Source organism: Trichoderma evansii, assembly GCF_050947405.1.
Source record: "Trichoderma evansii strain SZMC 28006 chromosome Unknown GGI43scaffold_2, whole genome shotgun sequence".
Taxonomy (NCBI): domain Eukaryota; kingdom Fungi; phylum Ascomycota; class Sordariomycetes; order Hypocreales; family Hypocreaceae; genus Trichoderma; species Trichoderma evansii.
This window is the reverse complement of record NW_028145204.1, coordinates 1-19,393: the sequence shown is the minus strand read 5'-3', so window position 1 is coordinate 19,393 and position 19,393 is coordinate 1. Positions and strand designations below refer to the sequence as shown.

The 19,393-nt window shown below is 47.7% G+C and overlaps 5 protein-coding genes across 5 annotated transcripts; 4 read left to right on the top strand and 1 right to left on the bottom strand.

The window, feature by feature from the left end:
• The first annotated feature begins 110 nt into the window (after positions 1 to 110).
• GGI43DRAFT_135153 (tetratricopeptide repeat protein) lies at positions 111 to 3,012 on the top strand. The gene is made up of 2 exons (XM_083199233.1): positions 111 to 2,530; positions 2,611 to 3,012. The coding sequence occupies exons 1-2, from the start codon at positions 460 to 462 to the stop codon at positions 2,856 to 2,858; spliced, it is 2,319 nt and encodes a 772-aa protein (XP_083064555.1). The 5' UTR covers positions 111 to 459; the 3' UTR covers positions 2,859 to 3,012.
• A 1,390-nt stretch (positions 3,013 to 4,402) lies between these two features.
• Positions 4,403 to 5,017, top strand: GGI43DRAFT_379126 (uncharacterized protein; the record flags this gene model as incomplete). Its single annotated transcript, XM_083202787.1, has 4 exons — positions 4,403 to 4,516; positions 4,571 to 4,645; positions 4,701 to 4,818; positions 4,869 to 5,017. 4 exons carry the CDS (start codon positions 4,403 to 4,405, stop codon positions 5,015 to 5,017), a joined length of 456 nt encoding a protein of 151 aa, XP_083064554.1.
• Positions 5,018 to 6,083: 1,066 nt separating this feature from the next.
• Positions 6,084 to 7,774, top strand: GGI43DRAFT_429365 (glycosyltransferase family 1 protein; the record flags this gene model as incomplete). The annotated part of the gene is made up of 3 exons (XM_083209105.1): positions 6,084 to 6,709; positions 6,804 to 7,424; positions 7,507 to 7,774. The coding sequence occupies 3 exons, from the start codon at positions 6,084 to 6,086 to the stop codon at positions 7,772 to 7,774; spliced, it is 1,515 nt and encodes a 504-aa protein (XP_083064553.1).
• An 856-nt stretch (positions 7,775 to 8,630) lies between these two features.
• GGI43DRAFT_135092 (uncharacterized protein) lies at positions 8,631 to 12,294 on the bottom strand. The gene is made up of 3 exons (XM_083199232.1): positions 11,972 to 12,294; positions 11,422 to 11,717; positions 8,631 to 11,366 (listed from the first exon to the last, which is right to left on the bottom strand). Exons 2-3 carry the CDS (start codon positions 11,676 to 11,678, stop codon positions 8,828 to 8,830), a joined length of 2,796 nt encoding a protein of 931 aa, XP_083064552.1. The 5' UTR covers positions 11,679 to 11,717; positions 11,972 to 12,294; the 3' UTR covers positions 8,631 to 8,827.
• Positions 12,295 to 17,082: 4,788 nt separating this feature from the next.
• GGI43DRAFT_379123 (uncharacterized protein) lies at positions 17,083 to 17,952 on the top strand (the record flags this gene model as incomplete). The annotated part of the gene is made up of 1 exon (XM_083202786.1): positions 17,083 to 17,952. The coding sequence occupies one exon, from the start codon at positions 17,083 to 17,085 to the stop codon at positions 17,950 to 17,952; it is 870 nt and encodes a 289-aa protein (XP_083064551.1).
• Between the last annotated feature and the right edge of the window lie 1,441 nt (positions 17,953 to 19,393).

Below are 19,393 nucleotides of genomic sequence, written 5' to 3'. Positions count from 1 at the left end.
CCTTTGATCGCCAGACTCTCAGTCGCTACAAAGGCCAAACGGCCAACCAGTCGCTCGCTTTCTCTGCTGTGTCGTAGGACGCCGCACTACCAACGACCAGAGTTTCAGGACCTCGGCGCGCAATAGAGCTGAGTTTGGTATCGACACTTTCTTGCCGCCGCCAGAAGAGGTGTTCGCCAGATTTATAGGATACCCAATCTTTCGTTTCAATCATCTTCTTCTTCTTTACGACTAGAGAATAACAAGAGAAAACTGCCAAAGGCGCCAACGCCAAACCCCCGTTGCGCTCCTCGCATTCGTTCAGACTGTTGCTACGTAAAAGGTGTCGTTTAGCGGCAACCACACCACAGCTAGGCGGATATACTACCTCTGCGAGATAACCCCTTCGTCCCTGACTATCCACAGAGGCTAAAGAGACGACGAGCTCATTCGACGTGCGCCGGCTTGTCCGCCAACATCATGGCCGCAGTCACTGCCTCGCCGCCTCTAACCTCAGCTTCTCCCGGGTCGCCTACCGAACGAGACTCAGTTTCTATACGACAGAGCCTGTCGCCGCCCAGGAAACCCGTCGCAGGAACTGTACGGAAGCCTGTTCCGCGACCGGCGGCGGCCGACGATTCTGAACGCTCATCGTTGTCGCAGGAAGCTCCGATATCCCCTGGTCAGATGAATGCTCAACAAGATGCGCAGATCCGACCTCTAAGCTTAAATTTTGACAGCGCGCCGCAGCATGCGGAGGAGAGTAGCTTTGGCTCGCTCGCCGATTTTGGCGAGCAGAGCCAGCAGCAATCGTTTGGCGAACTGCTGAGCAGTCCTGTCTCTGGCGCTCTTGATTTACAACTTCCGTTTATTGAGGCATCGCAGCAGGAGTCGTCCCAAGAAGATGCTTCTAGCGCAGCGATTGCTACTAGCCCCCCTAAACCGGACCGTCCCCCCCCACCTGCTCCTGTGACTGCGGCTGATAGGACTGATTCGGCTGCTACCAGCCCTCAAGAACGAGTTGGAAAACAAGATGTTTACAGAAACAGCCGTGAGTCTGATGAGGCAACCAACACCTCTCAAGAGCCTATTTCTTTCAAATCTTCAGCAACGACAAGCGCAAGTTCATTATCAGGCATAAACGAAGGACCGGAATACCTCCCCGAAGAAGAAGACTCTCCCGGCAGCTCCATCATCGAGGGCAACCTACCTCGAGGCCAGCAACCTCCCTATCGCAAGCAGGAGTACCCACCCCGTGTATCAAGCGTTCCAAACGAAGCCAGTCCAAACCCCTCCAACCCGGAACTGGTTGATAGCGCAGGCAACATCAAGCGCCATCTGACTCCCACGTCTAATAACCTACGGAGAAGCTCCCTGTCACGTCCCCAGTCTGCCTACTCTGTTCTTTCTGATGGCCAGCGGGGGCGGTCGCCGGCATTGATGCCTGGTGGCTCACATATGCGCGCTCCATCAGTTCAGTCACGAAAGTCACCAGATGTTCGCCTTTCAACATACGCTGAACTCCTCAATGTGCCTTACCCTCAACAAGCCCCTCCGCCCATCACAATGGACAACTCGGGGCTTCGAAACGTAGTGGGCAACAACGCCTCACTGCTTAGCGTGCAGAAGACGCTCGAGATGTACCGTCAGAATGTCAAGAAGACCAACGACTTCACCGTGCAGTACTCTTTCGCCGTATTTCTGATTTCTGTGGCCCAGGAGCAGGGACTGGACTTCTCTAATCCCAAAGGTCGCAAGAACAGCCCACAGCCTTTCCGCGACCTAGACAGTCCTGTTGTCGAGGCTTCCGTGGCCACTCCCCCTGAATTGGTCCGGGAAGCCCGGCAAATCTTGCAGCGCTTGTCCAGTGCAGGATACCCTTTTGCGCAGTACTATCTTGCCGACGGTTATGCTTCAGGTCTCTTCAACAAGGGCAAAGAAGACCACAACCAAGCCTTTCCTCTCTTTGTGATTGCTGCCAAGCATGGTCATGCCGAGTCTGCCTACCGAACGGCTCTCTGCTATGAGTTTGGCTGGGGAGCCCGGAAAGATCCCGCCAAGGCGGTCCAGTTCCTGCGTACCGCTGCCGCCAAAAGGCATCCGGGTGCCATGACACGCCTAGGCAAGGCTTGCCTTTCCGGAGACCTAGGAGAGAAAAGATACCGCGAGGGTATCAAGTGGCTGAAGCTGGCCTCTGAGTCTGCTGATGTGCAGTACAATGCTGCTCCTTACCAACTGGCATGTCTGTATGAGACGGGCTATGGTGATGACGTATTCCGTGATCTCAACTACGCAGCTGAACTGTTCACACAGGCTGCGGAATTGGGCCACCCAGAGGCCAACTTCCGAATGGGTGATGCTTACGAGCATGGAAGTCTCAACTGTCCTCGAGACCCAGCACTCAGCGTTCACTTCTATACCGGTGCTGCTGAACGTGGACATGCAGCGGCCATGATGGGTCTGTGTGCTTGGTACATGGTTGGTGCTCCGCCAATGCTGGAAAAGGATGAGGAAGAGGCGTATGAATGGGCTCACCGGTCTGCAGACTTGGGTAAGTTGTCAAGCTTGTATTTATATTGCTTGAAACTGTGATTGATCACGACCGCTAACCATAATTCTTCCTTCTTTTAGGCTTTGTCAAGGCTCAATACGCAGTTGGATACTTTACCGAAATGGGCATTGGATGCAGACGAGATATTCTTGAGGCCAATGTTTGGTATGTCAAGGCTGCGGATGCCGGCGATGAGAGGGCCAAGCAGCGACTGGCCATCATACAAGCAGCCGTCACCGGACAAGGAGTTCCTATGGACGTTGCTTCTCCAAAGAACTCCAAACTAGCAAAAGGAAACAAAGACGACAAGGATTGTATCGTCATGTGAAGGAGAGGAAAAGAGGAAAAGAGAGAAAAAGAAAGACAGTAACCTTCAACTTTAAAACGAAGACGGAATAACGTGAATATAAAGAAAAAAAGAAGCACGATTTGGGCGATCGTGGGCACGACTAATACGAAACAAGCGAGTTTTGGATACTTTACGAACGGCCCCCCCTTTGGATATTTTGAGAGAGGGACTCTTGCCGGAAAAGCCAAACTCTCCCTGGTAATATTTTTTTTATCTCTTTCGCCTTTTCTTTCCATTTATTTTTCTAGCATAACCGCTCATCATTTTGTCTTGCCTGCGAGAGTTTTATGTTTCACGGGTGTGCTTTTCATCACGATGTTTATGCTAAGCTTTTTGGTCTATACTTTTTTTTTTTTTCACCCCTTGCAGAGCAGAGAGAGCAAGCATACTTTTGTTGTTTCTGGCTTTTCTATGCAATGCTGTTTAGAGCGCGCAAGTTGAAAGCAGAAGGATTAAGGGGGCAAGGAGACGACTGGTGGAATATTAGAGGGAACCTGTATTCCTCGCCATCCCTATCCGGACACAGAGAGAGAGAAAGAGAAAAAGAAAAGAGAAGATTATTTTTGGCGAGAGAGGGGATTTTCAAAAACAGAAATTATTTAAAAGGTTGATACAGCAGGCATTGTTCGGTGGACTTATTATTGGGAGGGGAGTTTGCTTTTTCTTAATATATGACAAAGATGAGGAAGATGGGAGAAGAGAAAGAACGAGGAGAGCCACCCCTGAACTGGTCTTTGAGATTAATGTCTTGTTTTGAGGGAAATAATAAGCCTACATTGCATTTTCTTTGTCCTTTTTCATTTTTTTTTTCACTACATTGCACGCCAAGGAAAATGACGCGAAACCAGAAAGAATATTGATACAAAGCTGCCCTGTTCTTGTCATCAGCTTCCTCTGTTATTTTGTATTTCTGGCGTATTTTTGCAATGTTTTTCTTTTGGCTATTGCACTTTATCATGGCGGCGTTTCAAGGAGTTTGTTTTGGGAAATTTGAGCAAAGCAAGCAAGCAGAGTAAACCAAGTAGCTGATGCCTTTTCCTGATTTAGAGCAGATAATATTTATTGATTTATAAATTGCTCCCTCTCCATACACTCTCCTCTGCTGTGCTCATCGCGGATATCTCCAGGTATAAGACTACCAAATTCTACTCTTCCCAGCCTATAGAGTCATGCGGCATCTTTACTCTAAGTCTGTATATCTCGCCATGGTTAATTTTGGGGTTTGTATTAAGCGGTGTCTAGCGACTGGTATCTCTTGACTATGTAAATAAACTGACCCGGCAACTTGACCCAGAGAGGAGGCACGACTGTCCTTCTGCAGTAATAAAAGGCAACTTGTGCCATGGGCAGGGCAAGGCCAACTCTTGAAGAGTTTGATGGCATCTTTTCTCCCGCCTGCATAAAAACCAATTTACTCTTTCAAAAAATTATTCTGCATCATCATTGAAAACAAATTCCACTTTGACTTTTGACTGCTTTTCTTTTTTACGCAAATTAATTCTGATCTACCTGGTACTTTCATTATGGTATTTACCTACATAGAGTGGCCCAGCTACCGCCGGTACCTGAATGAAAACCGCAGAACTGGTCGCCCAGAGCGCAATGATGCGTTGATGCCTCCTCTGATATACACCGGGGTGAGAAATACTTGTCTGTTCGTCTTGAGGATGCTTTCCGCTAATTCTGGCTAGAATGGCGAGCCGATTCTTGCGGCTGGTGAGGTTTTCTGTCGCTGGCGAGACGTTGATGGTGTTTTATGCACGGAGGTATGGAGAAATTAATTTCCAGTGTGTTGCATTCGCGTACTGAACTTGAATCTAGAGAAAAGAGTACTCTACTCCCGTAGGTTTAGAAAGGCACTTTGCAGATTGTCATGGCACCCGTACTCACGGACTCTGCACCGGCTTCAATAACCCTAGGTACAAGGAGGAATTAAATCGTAAGAATTGGTTCCCAGGGGGGGTTTGCTATCACTAAATCAATTCCTAGGCTGGTATTTTGCCGTTGTAAATGGTGAAATGCCTCGCTGGGTGCCGCGCAGAACGGCAAATGCACCTGTTGCTGATTCTATATCTGACGTTGGAGGAGGTAAGGATTATCATGAAATCGATTTCGCGAAATCTCTAATCAGTTTCTAGGAGAACTAAAATGAAGGAAATGCCGAAGAGGATGATAATGGAGTGGGAATCATACAAAGCAATTCCTTACGGACAAGGAGGAAATTCAAGACGAGAATCAACATTAAGACGATGAAGCTCAAGACAAGGATGATGATGGAGTAAGAATAATTCCATCCGGATAGGGAAATACATGGGTTTATAGGGTTTCCACCAGTGTTTGTTTATTGCTTGTTTGAGATTGATAACTATATATACTATAGCCTAGCAAAAATCCCTTCTGAGGCATACTGTTGGTTGACTAAGGCGCGGCTATGCTTTTGCGCAAAAAAAAACGACATCCTGTGCCATGGTTAGGTCAATATAACTTGTTTACGGGAGAGGGACCTTCTCTTTCTATATAAAGCTGCGTTGACTCATAAAATCTGTGCTCCCAAATATTGTCTCTCCAACATGACAATGCTATAATAGAAGCGGTAGTCCTAACCAATGACGTGAAATTGGCTGTCTTTATTTCTCATCATTCTAACCTCACAAATGGATGCTATTCTCCATATCCTCACCAAGCTAGGACAATTGGATGTGGATAGCTTAACAGTAGCTCGACAATGCACACATGAGTCGTGCAGTGTAGATGGAATCTTGAGCAGTATCCAATAGCTGATCCCCTGACCACATTAATTCCCCGGGGCTCTTTAGCCTACTCGCCATGCGGGGGGCTAGCTACATGTAATCTGACATGGATATTTACGAGATGCAAGTGAACCCGCATGTCTAGAGACGAGTTGTAGCAAGCAGCGAGATGTAATCACGAATTCTCCGTCCCAACGCTAGATGGATTATCCACCCTTACGAAAGCACTAGATAAAACGCGTATAGGAAAGATGGGGAATCGATATAGCCCACTTTAATGATCTGGCAGTGGCCGGATAACCGTCTTATATCTACTCGTCTGACGTGTGTTTCCATTTTATATATAGGAGAGCATAGCGGCTGTTGACGGGCCAGCTAAAATCACACCCTTTCTCTTCTCATTCCCTCGCCTAAATCTGCCAAGGTATATTGCATACCCAGCCAAGGAAACACAATGCTTCGGCGGGCACTGGCAGCTATTGCCATCCTCGGCGCACTCATTGCTGTATTATTAGCCCAGCGGCCTGCCCCCGAGCCACTGGTCAGTGGCCGCAATAATACCGTCCTCTTCCTCACCGATAGTCACCCTGGGCAGAGCAACGCTCACGTGGCCACAGTCTCGGAGCTGATTGAGAGCCACCCATCACTAGAAGTTCACTATGGCTCGTTTCCTAGTCTGGTAAACACGTTAGAGCGTATAAAGGCAAAACACTCAAAAGCCAAGATTCATTGGTATGAATTCGACGCTACCAGTCTTGTGCCCGAGGTCAGCGCCCTTATGGGCGGCGACAGCCAATTCAGGACGCCTCCTGGGTTGCCTGGGCTGCAAAAATATGCAAACATGGTCACGCGTATTCTTGCAGCATGGCCCAAAGAAGATCATTTGAAGATATACCGGAGGATTGTTGAGATTATTGAAGAGGTGGATCCTGCCATTATCATCCTCGACCAAGCGTTCAGACCAGGTGTCGACGCTGCGCGAAATTTAAACCGGAAGCGAGCTTATATTTTACCAAATGCAATACTGGAAAATGTGAGCGTGATGCAGCCCCGCGGGGGGCATTTTTGGAAATACCCTGGGTGAGTACATGTATAATGATAATGGTCTTGAGTTTGTTTGGCATCAGCGGAACATGGTGTATATAGTGCAGGCTGTAAACTAACTCATGGCTAGCACCGCCTCAGGTCTTCAATTTCCCGTTCCTTGGAAGGACATTCCCAGTAATATATACCAGCAGATTTACCTCATCGTCCAAATCCTCAGCTCATCCTTTATGAGGGACAAGCGTTCCTGGCTTCAGGAGCAAGGTATTAAATATGCTATTACGCTACCCGAGACATTCGACCCTGAAATACCGTGGATTGCCATGAGTTTCCCTGAAGCAGAGTTACCATTTGAATATATTCCAGACAACTTTCATATTGCAGGTCCTTTGGTACTTGACGTAGCCCCTGCTAAAAAGCAGAGCGCAGAGCTCGCGGGCTGGGTGAAGAGGGCTCCTACAATACTCATTAACTTGGGTAGTATTGTGCGATATGATGAGACGATGGCTCGAATTATGGTGGAAGCAATCACTCCCGTCTTGGAAGCTAAAAACATCCAGATCCTGTGGAAGATGCGCAAGAGCGGAGAATTCAGCGATGAGTTCCTAGAGCCGGCGAAGAAGTATATTGAAACCGGCAGGCTGCGACTGGAATCTTGGCTCGACGTTGATCCCATTTCTCTGTTTAACACTGGCGATATTGTTATGTCGGTGCACCATGGAGGCGCAAATTGCTATTATGAGGCGTTGCTGTGAGTAACCTCCGTTTTGTGCTGACTGTTGTAGTCTGGAAGAACTTTCTTTTTTGCTAACCAAAGCTCAAAATATCCACAGGGCTGGTCTCCCAAGCGTCATCCTCCCGCAATGGGCTGATCATTACAAATATGCACGGACAGCAGAATACCTTGGCATTGGCCTCTGGCCATCCAAGGAGACATCGCCGAACTGGGAGGCTGCAGCCCTCACTGAAGCATTCCTCGAGGTGCTGAGAAGCGAGGACATGCGGGAGAAGGCCAAGGCGATTTCGGAGAAGGGACTGCGGTATGGAGGGAAGAAGGCAGCTGCTGATATGATTGCCAAGTTTGCGGCAGAGGGACGATGAGGGCGCAGATGAAGACGAGGACAGAGATGATGATGTATAACTCTATCCCAAGAGAGAAATACATTTATAAGATTTTCAGTAGTGCTTGTTTATTTATTTATTTCAGATTAATAACTACATAAATAGCATAAGAATCCCCTTTGGGCCATACGGTTGGTTGGAACTATTTAGTTTCTACATAGTTCACGTACATATATGTAGTGTTTCGTTATTCACGATATATGGCTGATGGGGAAACAAAGAAATTTCCACCTCTTTTGTCTTTTGAAATGACTCGCTTCTGTGTCCTTTCCTTCTCTTTCATTTCTTTTTGTAAAATAGGGATTGGTTGGTTGGTTGGCTCGCTGGCTGCGATGTGCCCTGACGCATTGACCCGCTTGGGGATTGAGGTCGCTATAGTCGGTTGGTTGGTTAGTCTGCTGGTAGCTGTATCTTCTGATACAGCGTTCATCCAAGTCCCAATGTTCCCGTGGTTCATGTGTTGGCTTTACAGGGTCTCTAGTCCCTGTAGTGGGTTGGCTGGGTGCGTGACAGTTGCTGTGCTCCTCCGTCTGACTCCGGGAGATATTGTCCCAGTGCGGTGGGGACCGACCGGCCTCGGGGGGTTCAGTGGGTCTGGGGAAAGCGGGTTCGGGGCTGCCTCTCTCGTATGTTTCTGAAAGCTGAAAATTTATCTTGTGAATGGTCCAGAGGGTCCTTGAATAAGCCGGATACGACGGCCTGGTTGTATAGGGAGTCGTGTGCGGCGGTGGGCGATGGCTGCGTTTCGAGGAATCTCGCAGTGAGTTGCGCCGCTGCGAGTGCGCCGGTGATGTCGGCGTCGCACATCTCGGCCCTTGTGAAGTGCCCCAATCGATGTTCTGTGGGTGAGCTTGTACTGGGTGATACCTGATGGCACCTTGTCCGCTGTTCCCGTAAGCTGGGAACTATTGGAGTACAAGACGATTTCTTCTCGGGGGATTCGAGCTCGATGTTTGGTGTATGCTGCAGCTACCTTGTCCTTGTCCGGTGGGAGGAGGTTTGTTGTCTTTTTGATCATATTTCTTAGAATTCCTATTCTTTAAATATCCTAGGCTTGATATATAAAACTTCCCATAAAGTTCTACGGCCTGGTTTTCGTTTCTTGTAGCGGGCCCGTGCGCTCTTCAATGCCGCAAACTCCGCCATAGTCCGAATTATATCTGGATGCTTCTCCTCAAGTGTCTCCCGTTGGAGATCTAATACCTGCTTCAGCATTCTTTCAGCTTCATCATATCGGTCCTGTTTATAGTATAGTCTTGAAAGCGATACTAGACCTGCAATCGTCTCTGGATGCCTTTCCCCAAAGACCTCCAGTCGGAGATCTACTCCCTGCTTATACAATTCTTCAGCCTCCTTATACTGGGCCTGTTGAAAATATGTTATCGCAAGGTGCATTATACTTGTAATTGTATCCGGATGCTTCGCCCCTAGTACCTCCTGTTGAAGATTTAATGCATCCTTATAAGACCTTTCAGCCTTATTATACCAGCCTTGGTCATAGTAAAACATTGCAAGGCGTACTATATTTGTAATTGTGTCTGGATGCTTCTCCCCAAGCACCTCCCGTCGCCAATCCAATGCTTGCTTGTACATTTCATCAGCTTCATTATACCGGTCCTGTCCGTAGTATGTTGCCGCAAGCGCTGATATGCTCGTGATTATATCTGGATGCTTTTCCCCAAGCACCTCTCGTTGGAGATCCAATGTTTGCTTCCACAGTTCTTCAGCCATAATATATTGGCCCTGTGTATAATATATTGTCGCAAGCTCCACTGTGGTTCTGATTGTATCTGGATGTTTCCCCCCAAGCACCTCCTGTCGGAGATCCAATACCTGTTTGTATATTTCTTCGGCTTCATTGTACTGGCCCTGTCTAAGATATGTTGTTGCAAGGTCTGACATACTTGTAATTGTATGTGGATGCTTCTCCCCAAGTACCTCTTTTCGGAAATCTAATGCTTGCTGCCCTATTTCTTTAGACTCATCATACCGGCCCTGTAAACCATATATTTCCGCAAGATCAGCCATAGTGGTAAGTGTTTCCGGATCCTTCTTTCCAAGTACCTTTTGTCGGAGATTTAATGCCTGTTTCTTTATTTTTTCAGCTTTATCATATTGGCCTTGTCCATAGTATGTTGTTGCAAGAAATACTATACTCCTGATTATATCTGGATGGTTTTCGTCAAGCACCCTTCGTTGGAGATGTAATACCTGCTGATAAATTTCTCCAGCTTCATTAAATCGCCCCAGTCCATAGTATGTTGTCCCGAGGTCTGTCATGCTCCAGATTGTAAGTGGATGCATCTCCCCAAGCACCTTTAGTCGGAGATTTATTGTCCTCTGGTCAACTGGCTCCTTCTCTCTCCACCGATGTCGATCATGCAGAAACCTTGATACTCTGCTGAGCAGATTTGATGTTTCAACCTCCTTCCCGCTTAACTCTGCCCATTCTCCTACCCGTATAGCATGAGTTACATACTTCTCGCATTGTGCCCATAATTTTTGCTCTGGCACCATAAACAAACCATCCACTATCTGCAAAGTCATACTCGAGTAGTAAGCCTCTTCATTCTCTGCCCTGTTCTGTCCAGTTATAACCTTGCTTGAGGTCATCTTCATCCGCCTTTGAGCCCACAGCCCGTATTGAATTGCTTCCTGTACAAGTTTATGCATCTCATAGCTCCGTAAACCTCCCTCTCCCCGACGCATATCAAGAAATGAAAACTCCATCAGTCGCATAACGGCCTGCTGAACCTCAATTTCTGGCACTTGCTCAGCCTTATCCTCGTCGCCAAAGTCTTGCCGGCTAGCTGCCACTATCAGCTCATGGGGTATATCTTGGCTGTCCAGGTATGCAATCACGTGGAGAATCCGGTACGATAGCTCGCTTTCCTCTCGGATTCGCGCTGTTGAGATCTTCCACGTCTCAAGTACGCTATTAGACACCTCCGGCCGCCGATGCCGATCAAAATCATTCATCTTGAGCAGGTCCCATCGACTTGAGCCTTGCATTAGGAGGTCTAGATATTCTTTTATCGTCATTGATGTCCGCCGTATATATGCTCCAGCCTGCGAGACCGCCAATGGAAGTCGCTGTAGCTCTTCTAGAAGCCGATCAAGCCTTACATCTTCCACAGCCGACTTATCACCACTAGCTGCTGCAAGAAGAGTTGTCGCCTCATCCTTTGTCATAGGTGGAACTTTGATATCTCGACTTGGGCCGACAAGTGTGCCTCTGATATGTGCATCTCGGCTTGTCCATAATATCGTTCCTTGTGACCCTTGAGGAATATACTTAAAAAGACTCCCCCCTTCTGTACAACCCACTCCAAATAACTCCAGGTTATCAGCATTGTCAAGGATAAGTACCCATCGCAACTGTGCTTCAATGCTGCTGCGCACCGCATCAAGCAAATCCGACCCATCGAGCCTCTCATCGACCCCAAGCTCCTTGCCGATTGTCTTATAATCAGTTATAAAAGTCGCTTCGCTGTCGGCATGCACCCAGAAGACGCAGCATGTACTATCCTCGCACCGTCGATATGCATAATTAAGTGCAACCTGCGTTTTGCTGCATTTGTTAATACCTTTACTAGCAAGACAGAATAATCGGCTAAGGGGCATACCCTGAACCTCCTAAGCCCCAAAGCGCAGCGCTATAGAAGCCCGGGCTTTGTGGTAGAAGCCCGTCTAGCTTATTGATAAGGTCATGACGATGGACTAGATCTTCGTTGCGGGGATATGGAATGACACAGACGCCTTTGACTTCAGCACGGGCCAGCGGCTGAGGCAGGTGGAGGTTGACATTGCCTTGGATGATTCTGGTGTTAGGGCCGAACTGATTATTGCTGATAATGCGCGCGTGTCCTGAATCCGCCATCATAAAAGCCACTCAGTTTGAAGCTTGAGATGAGGAACTAAGCTGAAGGGTGTCGCGTAAAGAGGGGTTAGCAAGACCGACGCAACCAATACAACCAACGTAGCCCATGTACCTTGGCCCCTTACGTGATAATAACTACAATACAAAGCATTTTACAATGTATCGCTTATCTTGAACTTCCTGTATTCTCATAGCTATATCCTGCATGATACCTCTCCTCTAGCCAACCGCCGACCGCACACGCTTTCGTATTGCTATTATTTGCACTTTTATTCGTCGAATAGACTAGTACTTACAGTAATTTAAGAGCGAAATCTCTGCCGCGCACAACATTATTCTCATCAAGGTGGCAGATGCTGGAGCCTAGCATGAAGTTCTGTGTAATGTTGTAAAACGCATCTGGGACTATGTAGATATCTACAAAAGAAAGGCTTGCAAGGCTTTGCGGTAGCCACTTCTGCATCTGTTTCAAAGGTCATTCTCAGGCGATGTATTCCTAGTCCGTAACGGGGCTTGGGGCTCAACCTTAAGTCACTGGTATAACCTCATCTCATCCTATTGTTCTTCCATGTATATTTCATCTTGCTCTTTAAGAGCCAGTACTTGAATTAACTACAGTATACAAAGGGAAATATGGTATTCCAACTCACCTAAGGGACATGGTCCTATCTATTACTATACATCTATAGTCAGGCAATTAACAGCTACTACTTAATTCGACTTACACACCTTCACCTTTACATATATGAACAGAATTAATAAAATCTATGAATTAGCTGTTGTCAGGTAACATAAACTCACCGTCTAGCTCCGGCAACAAAATTAGCCTGTCTCCTTTATCAAATCTTCACCTCTCTCTCAACTATAGCACCACTAATATAATTAACTTTAACTCCTTCAGGGCAAAACTCAACTTCTTCTGCCATAACTAATGAACCCTAAGTCTCCTCGTAATACTCCTGAAAAATGCCCCTAAAACACCACAGCCGTCCATCAAAAACACTCCTCAAGGCGATCAACAACACTAAACATCGAATCTACATGCCGGGGTGTCACGAGGTTCTACGCCACCCAGAGTCACTTCAGCTTTTATCACTGCTCTTTAATCGTTGGTCACAAGGATGAAAAGATGTAGGAGGTGGAGGCGTTGCATTGGCCACTCTGAGGAATGCTGCCGTTGGCGCGACAATGATCAGAGGGGGAGATATTATCTGTGATTGAATGAGGCCTTTTGCGTGATCGGCTGCCTTGGCAAACCAAAAACTTGGACTATTGTACATGAAGCAAAGCACTGTTGAAGATTTGAGGCGTTGAATAAAGTGCACCTTTGCAGATGGCCCGAGAAGAAAAAGATGCATTTGGTCATGTCCTAGGTGTGCTAGATTCAGCTTCCAGTCATAACCGTTGTATTTGATCGGCGATGAACATCTGTGTGAATCTCACTTTGAAGAGGCCATCTACTACGAAGGCTAAATATCATGCACGTTCATCATTCTTCTGTCAATCATCTTACTCTCAACTGCGATGAGGCTAGCAAGTGCATAAACTCTCAATGTTAGGCTGGTCGATGACATCTTGATCGATGACACTTTCAGGTAGATCACTTAATATGTTTTTGGTGCTTGGAATCGATCGATACATGTGTCGTCACTGAAACGTTTCGATTGGACAATGAGTGAAACGGGAGTGCCTGGCGGATACGACCTCTAAGCTTGGAGCTATATTAAAAACCGGTCTTGGATAATGTCATGCGTCAACTGATAGCGAGGCTAATCAGCTAGGCCGGCGCTTCATCACAATCACACGTGCGGGTTATGCATCTTGGGGGTCCCCTGTGAACTCCACAAAGCTGAGACCTTGATGGGTCGATCTCGTGGCAGTTAGAGGAGCTCTCTGTTCAAATCCCGAGCTTGTCCATGCACCTATAAGCGCTGGAGCAACTTTGCATTAAGGTAGAAGCATAAGGCTGTATGAAGTATATGGGCCCTTTGGATATAAGCACTATGAAAAGAGTGCATAAGGGGGCTTTCTATTCCATACAGGTCTTCAAGTTGGTAGTACTTATCCAGTCAGCTTGCGGATATTCGTTCCTTCAGGAGGCCATCGCATATTCCGCTCTCTCTGCAGCTTGGAGACATACACTGAACCGTTTACTAATTCCACGCAATGGCAGGCTAATGCTACCTTGTGGCGGCTACAGCTGCAAGCTCTTAAGCGGAAGATGGCGAGCAAGGGTGGCTGGTCACTCGACCCGCAGAATCGCAGCCCATTATTGGGCAATACCTTAAAGGCTGCGTCATTTATGGGGCGTGTCAAAGCGCGTCAGACACGCGTGGAGACGCGTTTCTCATCGTCACAAGGACGGATTGATGCTGACTTCAACCCTGGCCTCTGTTTGCGCTGTTCCATCAGGCACCGCCTCATTCCATCGTGCTCTGCTGTGTTGCAATTCGTACTCGTAGCTGCTGAAGAGAGACTGTTTGGCGTTCCTAGAAACAAGTGTGGTGGCTAAGGAGCTGCACAAAAGCCATTGCGTTAATACAACCTTGCGGCGTCGCATTGTAGGCTGTATGATGTAGAATAGAAGTAGCGCTGTTAGTATTTGGAGAATAAGAGGTTAGCTGACGCAAAATAGTTTGTATTAAGATGGTTAGATTGTTAGTAGGACTAAGCTGATTAGATGGGTGGTGTTGCATGAACACCTGAATGGGCTGCCCGCAAAGCCAATAGTTGCGAGCTATTGACACAAGAAGGAGAAGCTTATTATACTCCCTCACTTGTATCACCTTGATGTGTGTGCTTGTGATAAACAGAGAAGTTGGGTAGCATCTCCAAAGGAGACCTTACGGCATCGGGAGCTCCAATTGCAGAACTAAACCCATCAGTCATATTGGTAGCCCAAATAGAAGCGTCATCCACTCAGGGAGAAGATGGATCGAGATGGATAGATCGGACTCCTTCCAAAGGGCTCACGGACTATTCGGAGTGACTATTGAGCTCCAGGGCTAGGGCGAGCGTCTCCCATCCCATCTGGAGGGAGACAAACATTGACCTCATAGATGAGCGATGACGCTACTGGTATCGCGCACGCATCTCTGAGTTGGCTGACAATCGAAAAGCGTTTTCATCATACAGTATGAGAAGATTGACCGGAAGAACCGGGGTAGAAGCAGAGGAAGAAGCCAAAAGAACCAGAAAAAGAATGTGTTACATGGTGGCGTCTTCATGCCGGAATCTGACCCGGGATCCGCACGTTTTCGGGCACATTGGCAGATCTCATGCCCAGCTGGCATGGGAGGAAGATGCTGGTGCGTGGCGCAAAAGCTGTAGCGAGACAAGCTCACAATTCTACTATCATCACTTGATGAAGTGTCTTATGGAGTTGAGCATGTTGGGTGACCTCTAGGCTTGGTAGTAACAACTTGTTGAGCAGCGTTGTGCTCAGCGGCTGCCCTTCTGATGGGCGATGAAAAGGAAAAGAGGAGCTCAGAGCTAATCAGGGCGAGCCGTGCCTCTTGGTCTGGTCCCGGCACTAATCACGCACTCTAAGGCCGTTAAACATCGTCGTCCAGCGTGGTGCCAGTAGCTATAAGCTAGTGTGGGTGGAGAGAAGAAGAGGAGAGAATGGGCTAACAGCTCTGATGTGGATGTCAGTGAAGGTGCGTGATACATGAGACAGCATATGGGGCTGAGCAGTCTGCTGAAGAACGCAAAGCAGAGCAAAGGGGGGCACTCCCTCGATTGGATCGAAACTAGGTAGCAGTATTTCTTCAATAGGCCGTTTTCCCTGGATGGGCTCCTCTAGTCAGGGCGTTTCCGTGAGACAAGACATCGACATCGGCCTCTTCTTTTCTCTTCTCCCCGCAAATGCTTTGCAGATGACGACTTGAGGCTCGACAGATGCAGGGAAGCTGAGACTCAGAGAGCCTTGGCGAGGGAGAAAGCAGAGCAAAAGGGCCGTGAGAACAAGGACAAGGACAAGGCAAGACAAGCAGAGGAAAGACAAACATGGTCATTCTGCATGCGGCACAGTGCTGAGAGAGGTCTGACCATCTGGCAAAGACACCAAACAGGGCAGAATCCGTACTGTATGCTCCGCTGTTTTTGTTTCCTCATGCCCTACTGCAGGGCATGAGCAGACAGTAAGTGCTTGCATGGCGAGCTTAAGCTTAGACCTGGTGAAGAGACACGACCTGCAGCTCAAGAAACAGAAGAAACGAGGCGGGTTTGCGGGGGAGGCAGTGCCATGGGCAGTGACAGCAATAAGCGAGAAGTTCAATTCGATTTCATTTTACAATTTGGAAGTGATTTCAATTCACCCGGTAGGTACCAGCTACTTGCCAACCCGTTACGCGTCAAGCTCTTGGGCACTGGACATCTCAGTACAGGTACTTGGTGCCTGAGAAGAAAAGAACTTGCGGCGTGAATCAGCAAACGGACGCTCATTTCACTAACACTCCTCCTTCTATTACTCGTACCGTACCTCGCTCGCCGCATTTGGACTTCTAGTGGAAGAGGCCGTGCGAATTGGCCTTCAGCACAGTATGCCTCTTCTCCTTTCCAAGTACCCCTGCTGTAGCGGTTCTTTATGCAAATGCATCCTGTTTCACGTACTTTAGACGCAACCGGCACGCACCCGGTACCCACGCGATACCCACGCGGTACCTCCGTCAGCCCCGTCCGCCAGAACGTTCGCCGCATCCGGCTACCGCCCACCCCTGCCCCAGGGCAGCAACAGCTGGACGGGGCCCCTCTCCAGGCTTTCCAGCGCCCCCCTAAAAAAAAAGAGGCCCTCCCCCTGGTCACTGAATAGTATTGAGCTGCGGTGATGAATTTTTTTTTCTCTTCCCACCTAAATAACGTTCTCACTCGCACGGTGCCCGACGTTTTTAGGCCCTTGGACCCTCTCCCGCTGCCAGTGTCTCTAGTGCCTGAAGGGTCCTCCAGAACGCTAACACTAGCACCAATAACTGCCCAGCCCCTGCCACAGGCACCGTCCAGCGCTCTCATAATTACTTGTGCCTCGCCCTCCTGCTCTCGCACTCTAAGTTCCTACAACAATAACAACAACATTCTCAATCTTTATTCTTAGCAACAATATATTCACTACACACGGCTACTGCCATTCACAACCGAGTATTTACTGCCGATACACACAACATCATTCATTCTTTATTCAAACTACTATCTGAACGGCGTCATTCACTCGCTTCTCATCGACTCTGTTTGTCAACTCGCGCGCGCGCATCCACCATATCGAACAACCAGCAATAACAACCACAACTACGATATTGAAGTGCTTTTACGCGCGCAATTTTCAAAGACGCTTCTCGCGAGAAGGCTGTCATCCCATTCACTACAACTTTGCACACCAGCCCGCGAAAAGAAAACACCACATTCAGCCACCATGCTCCTCCCATCCGCCTTCTCTTGCGACCGCTCGCAAGCCGCGCCTATGACCAGATCACACACTGGCCGATTCGTATCACCACCCTCTAGCCCTACGACGCTGTCGGCGCAATACTCTATCGATAATATCATGAACACCTGCCGCTCTCTCCAGTCTCTCATCACCATGTCCGCCTCCAACAACGACCACGGCGCGCTTGCGCCCGCGCCTACCTTGACACAACTACCCACACCACCTCTCGCATACGCTCCCACGCCCATGAAGCTGCGCCTACGATCGCGTGGCAATAAATCAGATGATACAGGCGAAGAAACTCCCGTAACGAGGAAGAGGATCGCGAAGCGCACTCCTCCCGCTCCTCCCAGGGGTGTCAACAAACGCCGGCGCGAGCTTGACGACGACATGGGGAGAAGTGATGAGACTGACATGGATACTGAGGGTGAGCTGGATGCTGAGACTCTACAAATGACACGCAGCTCATCCCCATCGTCATCACCACAAGCACCTTCAACACCCAAACGCGCTCGCATCTCTCCCGAACAACTACCCCTGGGACTCGAGCGCTCTGATTTCCACGACATCCACCTCTTGGAAGGCAGCGCCAACAGCAAAGACAGCGAAAAGCCCGGCACCGACCTCCAGGTTGAGGCGGACGGCTCAGAATGGAGCCTTGAAGATGACCGCGTCCTCGTCGAGCTGGTGCTCGAGAAGCTGAGGCTGTCCAAGACGGAGTGGCAGGACTGCGCCCGCAGCCTGGGCAAAGATAGGCACAGCGTTGGCAAGCGCTGGAAGAGCCTTATGATGAATGGCGACGTTGGCGTCAAGACGAGAAGTCGACGAGCAAGATTGCACTCTACTTGGCGATGATTTTCCAACATCACAATCCTTTACCAATCTTTCACTTTCTTTTCTTTTCTTTTTTCTTCTTTTGTATCTTTGTGGAAAAGAGGTATTGGCCTCTGATCAAGTTAAGCGGTCTATTATTTTATTAATATGTCTGTCTGTCCTTTTGATACTACCTATACTGGTCTTATTTTTCCTTTGTCTGAGCAACAACAACCCTATTAGCTCTTATACCTGGAGCTAAGCTGTGTACCAACACTTTACCTGCTTGTCAATCTTATCTACTACTACTTGTATCAGCGCGTCTATTTGTTGTTTTTGTCTTTCTGAAGCACTGGCGTCGAGGAGAAGGAACACAAAGAAAGGGAAAGGGAAAGTTTTTTCGGGTAGTGTTGACTTCTACCGATCTACCAACAGTGTAGATAAATGTTGCTTGAGCATACTTTTGAATTTTGAGGGGATGCATGCCGGGATGGATATTAGATGTTCTGGCTCTCCATGGATATTATTACTGGTATTACTAGTACCACCACCACTACTTTTTATTACTATTACTGGTACCTACTTGCTATTACCAAGAGGGAAGCAAACAATATTACAAAATAAATCTTAATACTTTACGCGTTTTCGCTTGCTCGTGTGACGTATTCCCACTCAACTGACAAAGGACTAAGCGAGCCTGGTAAAAATAGGTGGCATTGAATCATTCATGCAAGGACTTGGGAAAAAAGGCCCGTCTATGCATCCTCTTAACCAGATCCATGAAAACCACGTGTGTGTTTGAAACAAAAGTCGCCCCCATGTCGACCAGCCTCTGCTGCCACGTATGAGCTGTATCCCTTTCTCGAATATAGCCCTTTTACTCAAGGGAGAGAAGTAAGCTAGAATTACGGATACGATTAAGTTCTCATACTTGGATGACAAGCAACTTTTGGACTCATTATATATTATCTTCAAATGTACTCAATTTGACTTTTGAATTGCTTTTGAGTTGCTTTTGAAATGTTTTTACTTTTCTTTCAGAGAATCTTTAGTCTATAACCCTAATTATATAATTATACATACCTCTAGGAAATACAGTTTCTCTCGGGCCGTTTATATGGAAGGGAGTATGAGTATTAGCAAAATCGAAAGGCTAGCTGTTTCTCCCGCCTCCCTTTTATCTATTCCCCAGCCAATTGGACTATTCCCCAGCCATCTCATCATGAGGCTGGATAATGTTGTCACATGGCTATAGTTGAATAACTAGAGTCACGAGGAAAGAGGGATAAAGGGTGCTACTGTTCTCCTGCACACAAACTCTCCTTATATATATACATACACCTTTAAAATTTAAAGAAGTCGAAGAAGTCGAAGAAGTCGAAGAAGTCGAAGAAGTAGAAGAAGTAGAAGAAGTAGAAGAAGTAGAAGAAGTAGAAGAAGTAGAAGAAGTAGAAGAAGTAGAAGAAGTAGAAGAAGTAGAAGA

Excerpts from the sequence above, each read along its gene's own strand:
- GGI43DRAFT_135153 (XM_083199233.1), top strand. The coding sequence starts at position 460 with ATGGCCGCAGTCACTGCCTCGCCGCCTCTAACCTCAGCTTCTCCCGGG. Across the intron at positions 2,531-2,610 it reads TCACCGGTCTGCAGACTTGG|GCTTTGTCAAGGCTCAATAC; the intron begins GTAAGTTGTCAA and ends TCCTTCTTTTAG.
- GGI43DRAFT_135092 (XM_083199232.1), bottom strand. The coding sequence starts at position 11,678 with ATGATGGCGGATTCAGGACACGCGCGCATTATCAGCAATAATCAGTTC. Across the intron at positions 11,367-11,421 it reads TGGGGCTTAGGAGGTTCAGG|CAAAACGCAGGTTGCACTTA; the intron begins GTATGCCCCTTA and ends TAACAAATGCAG.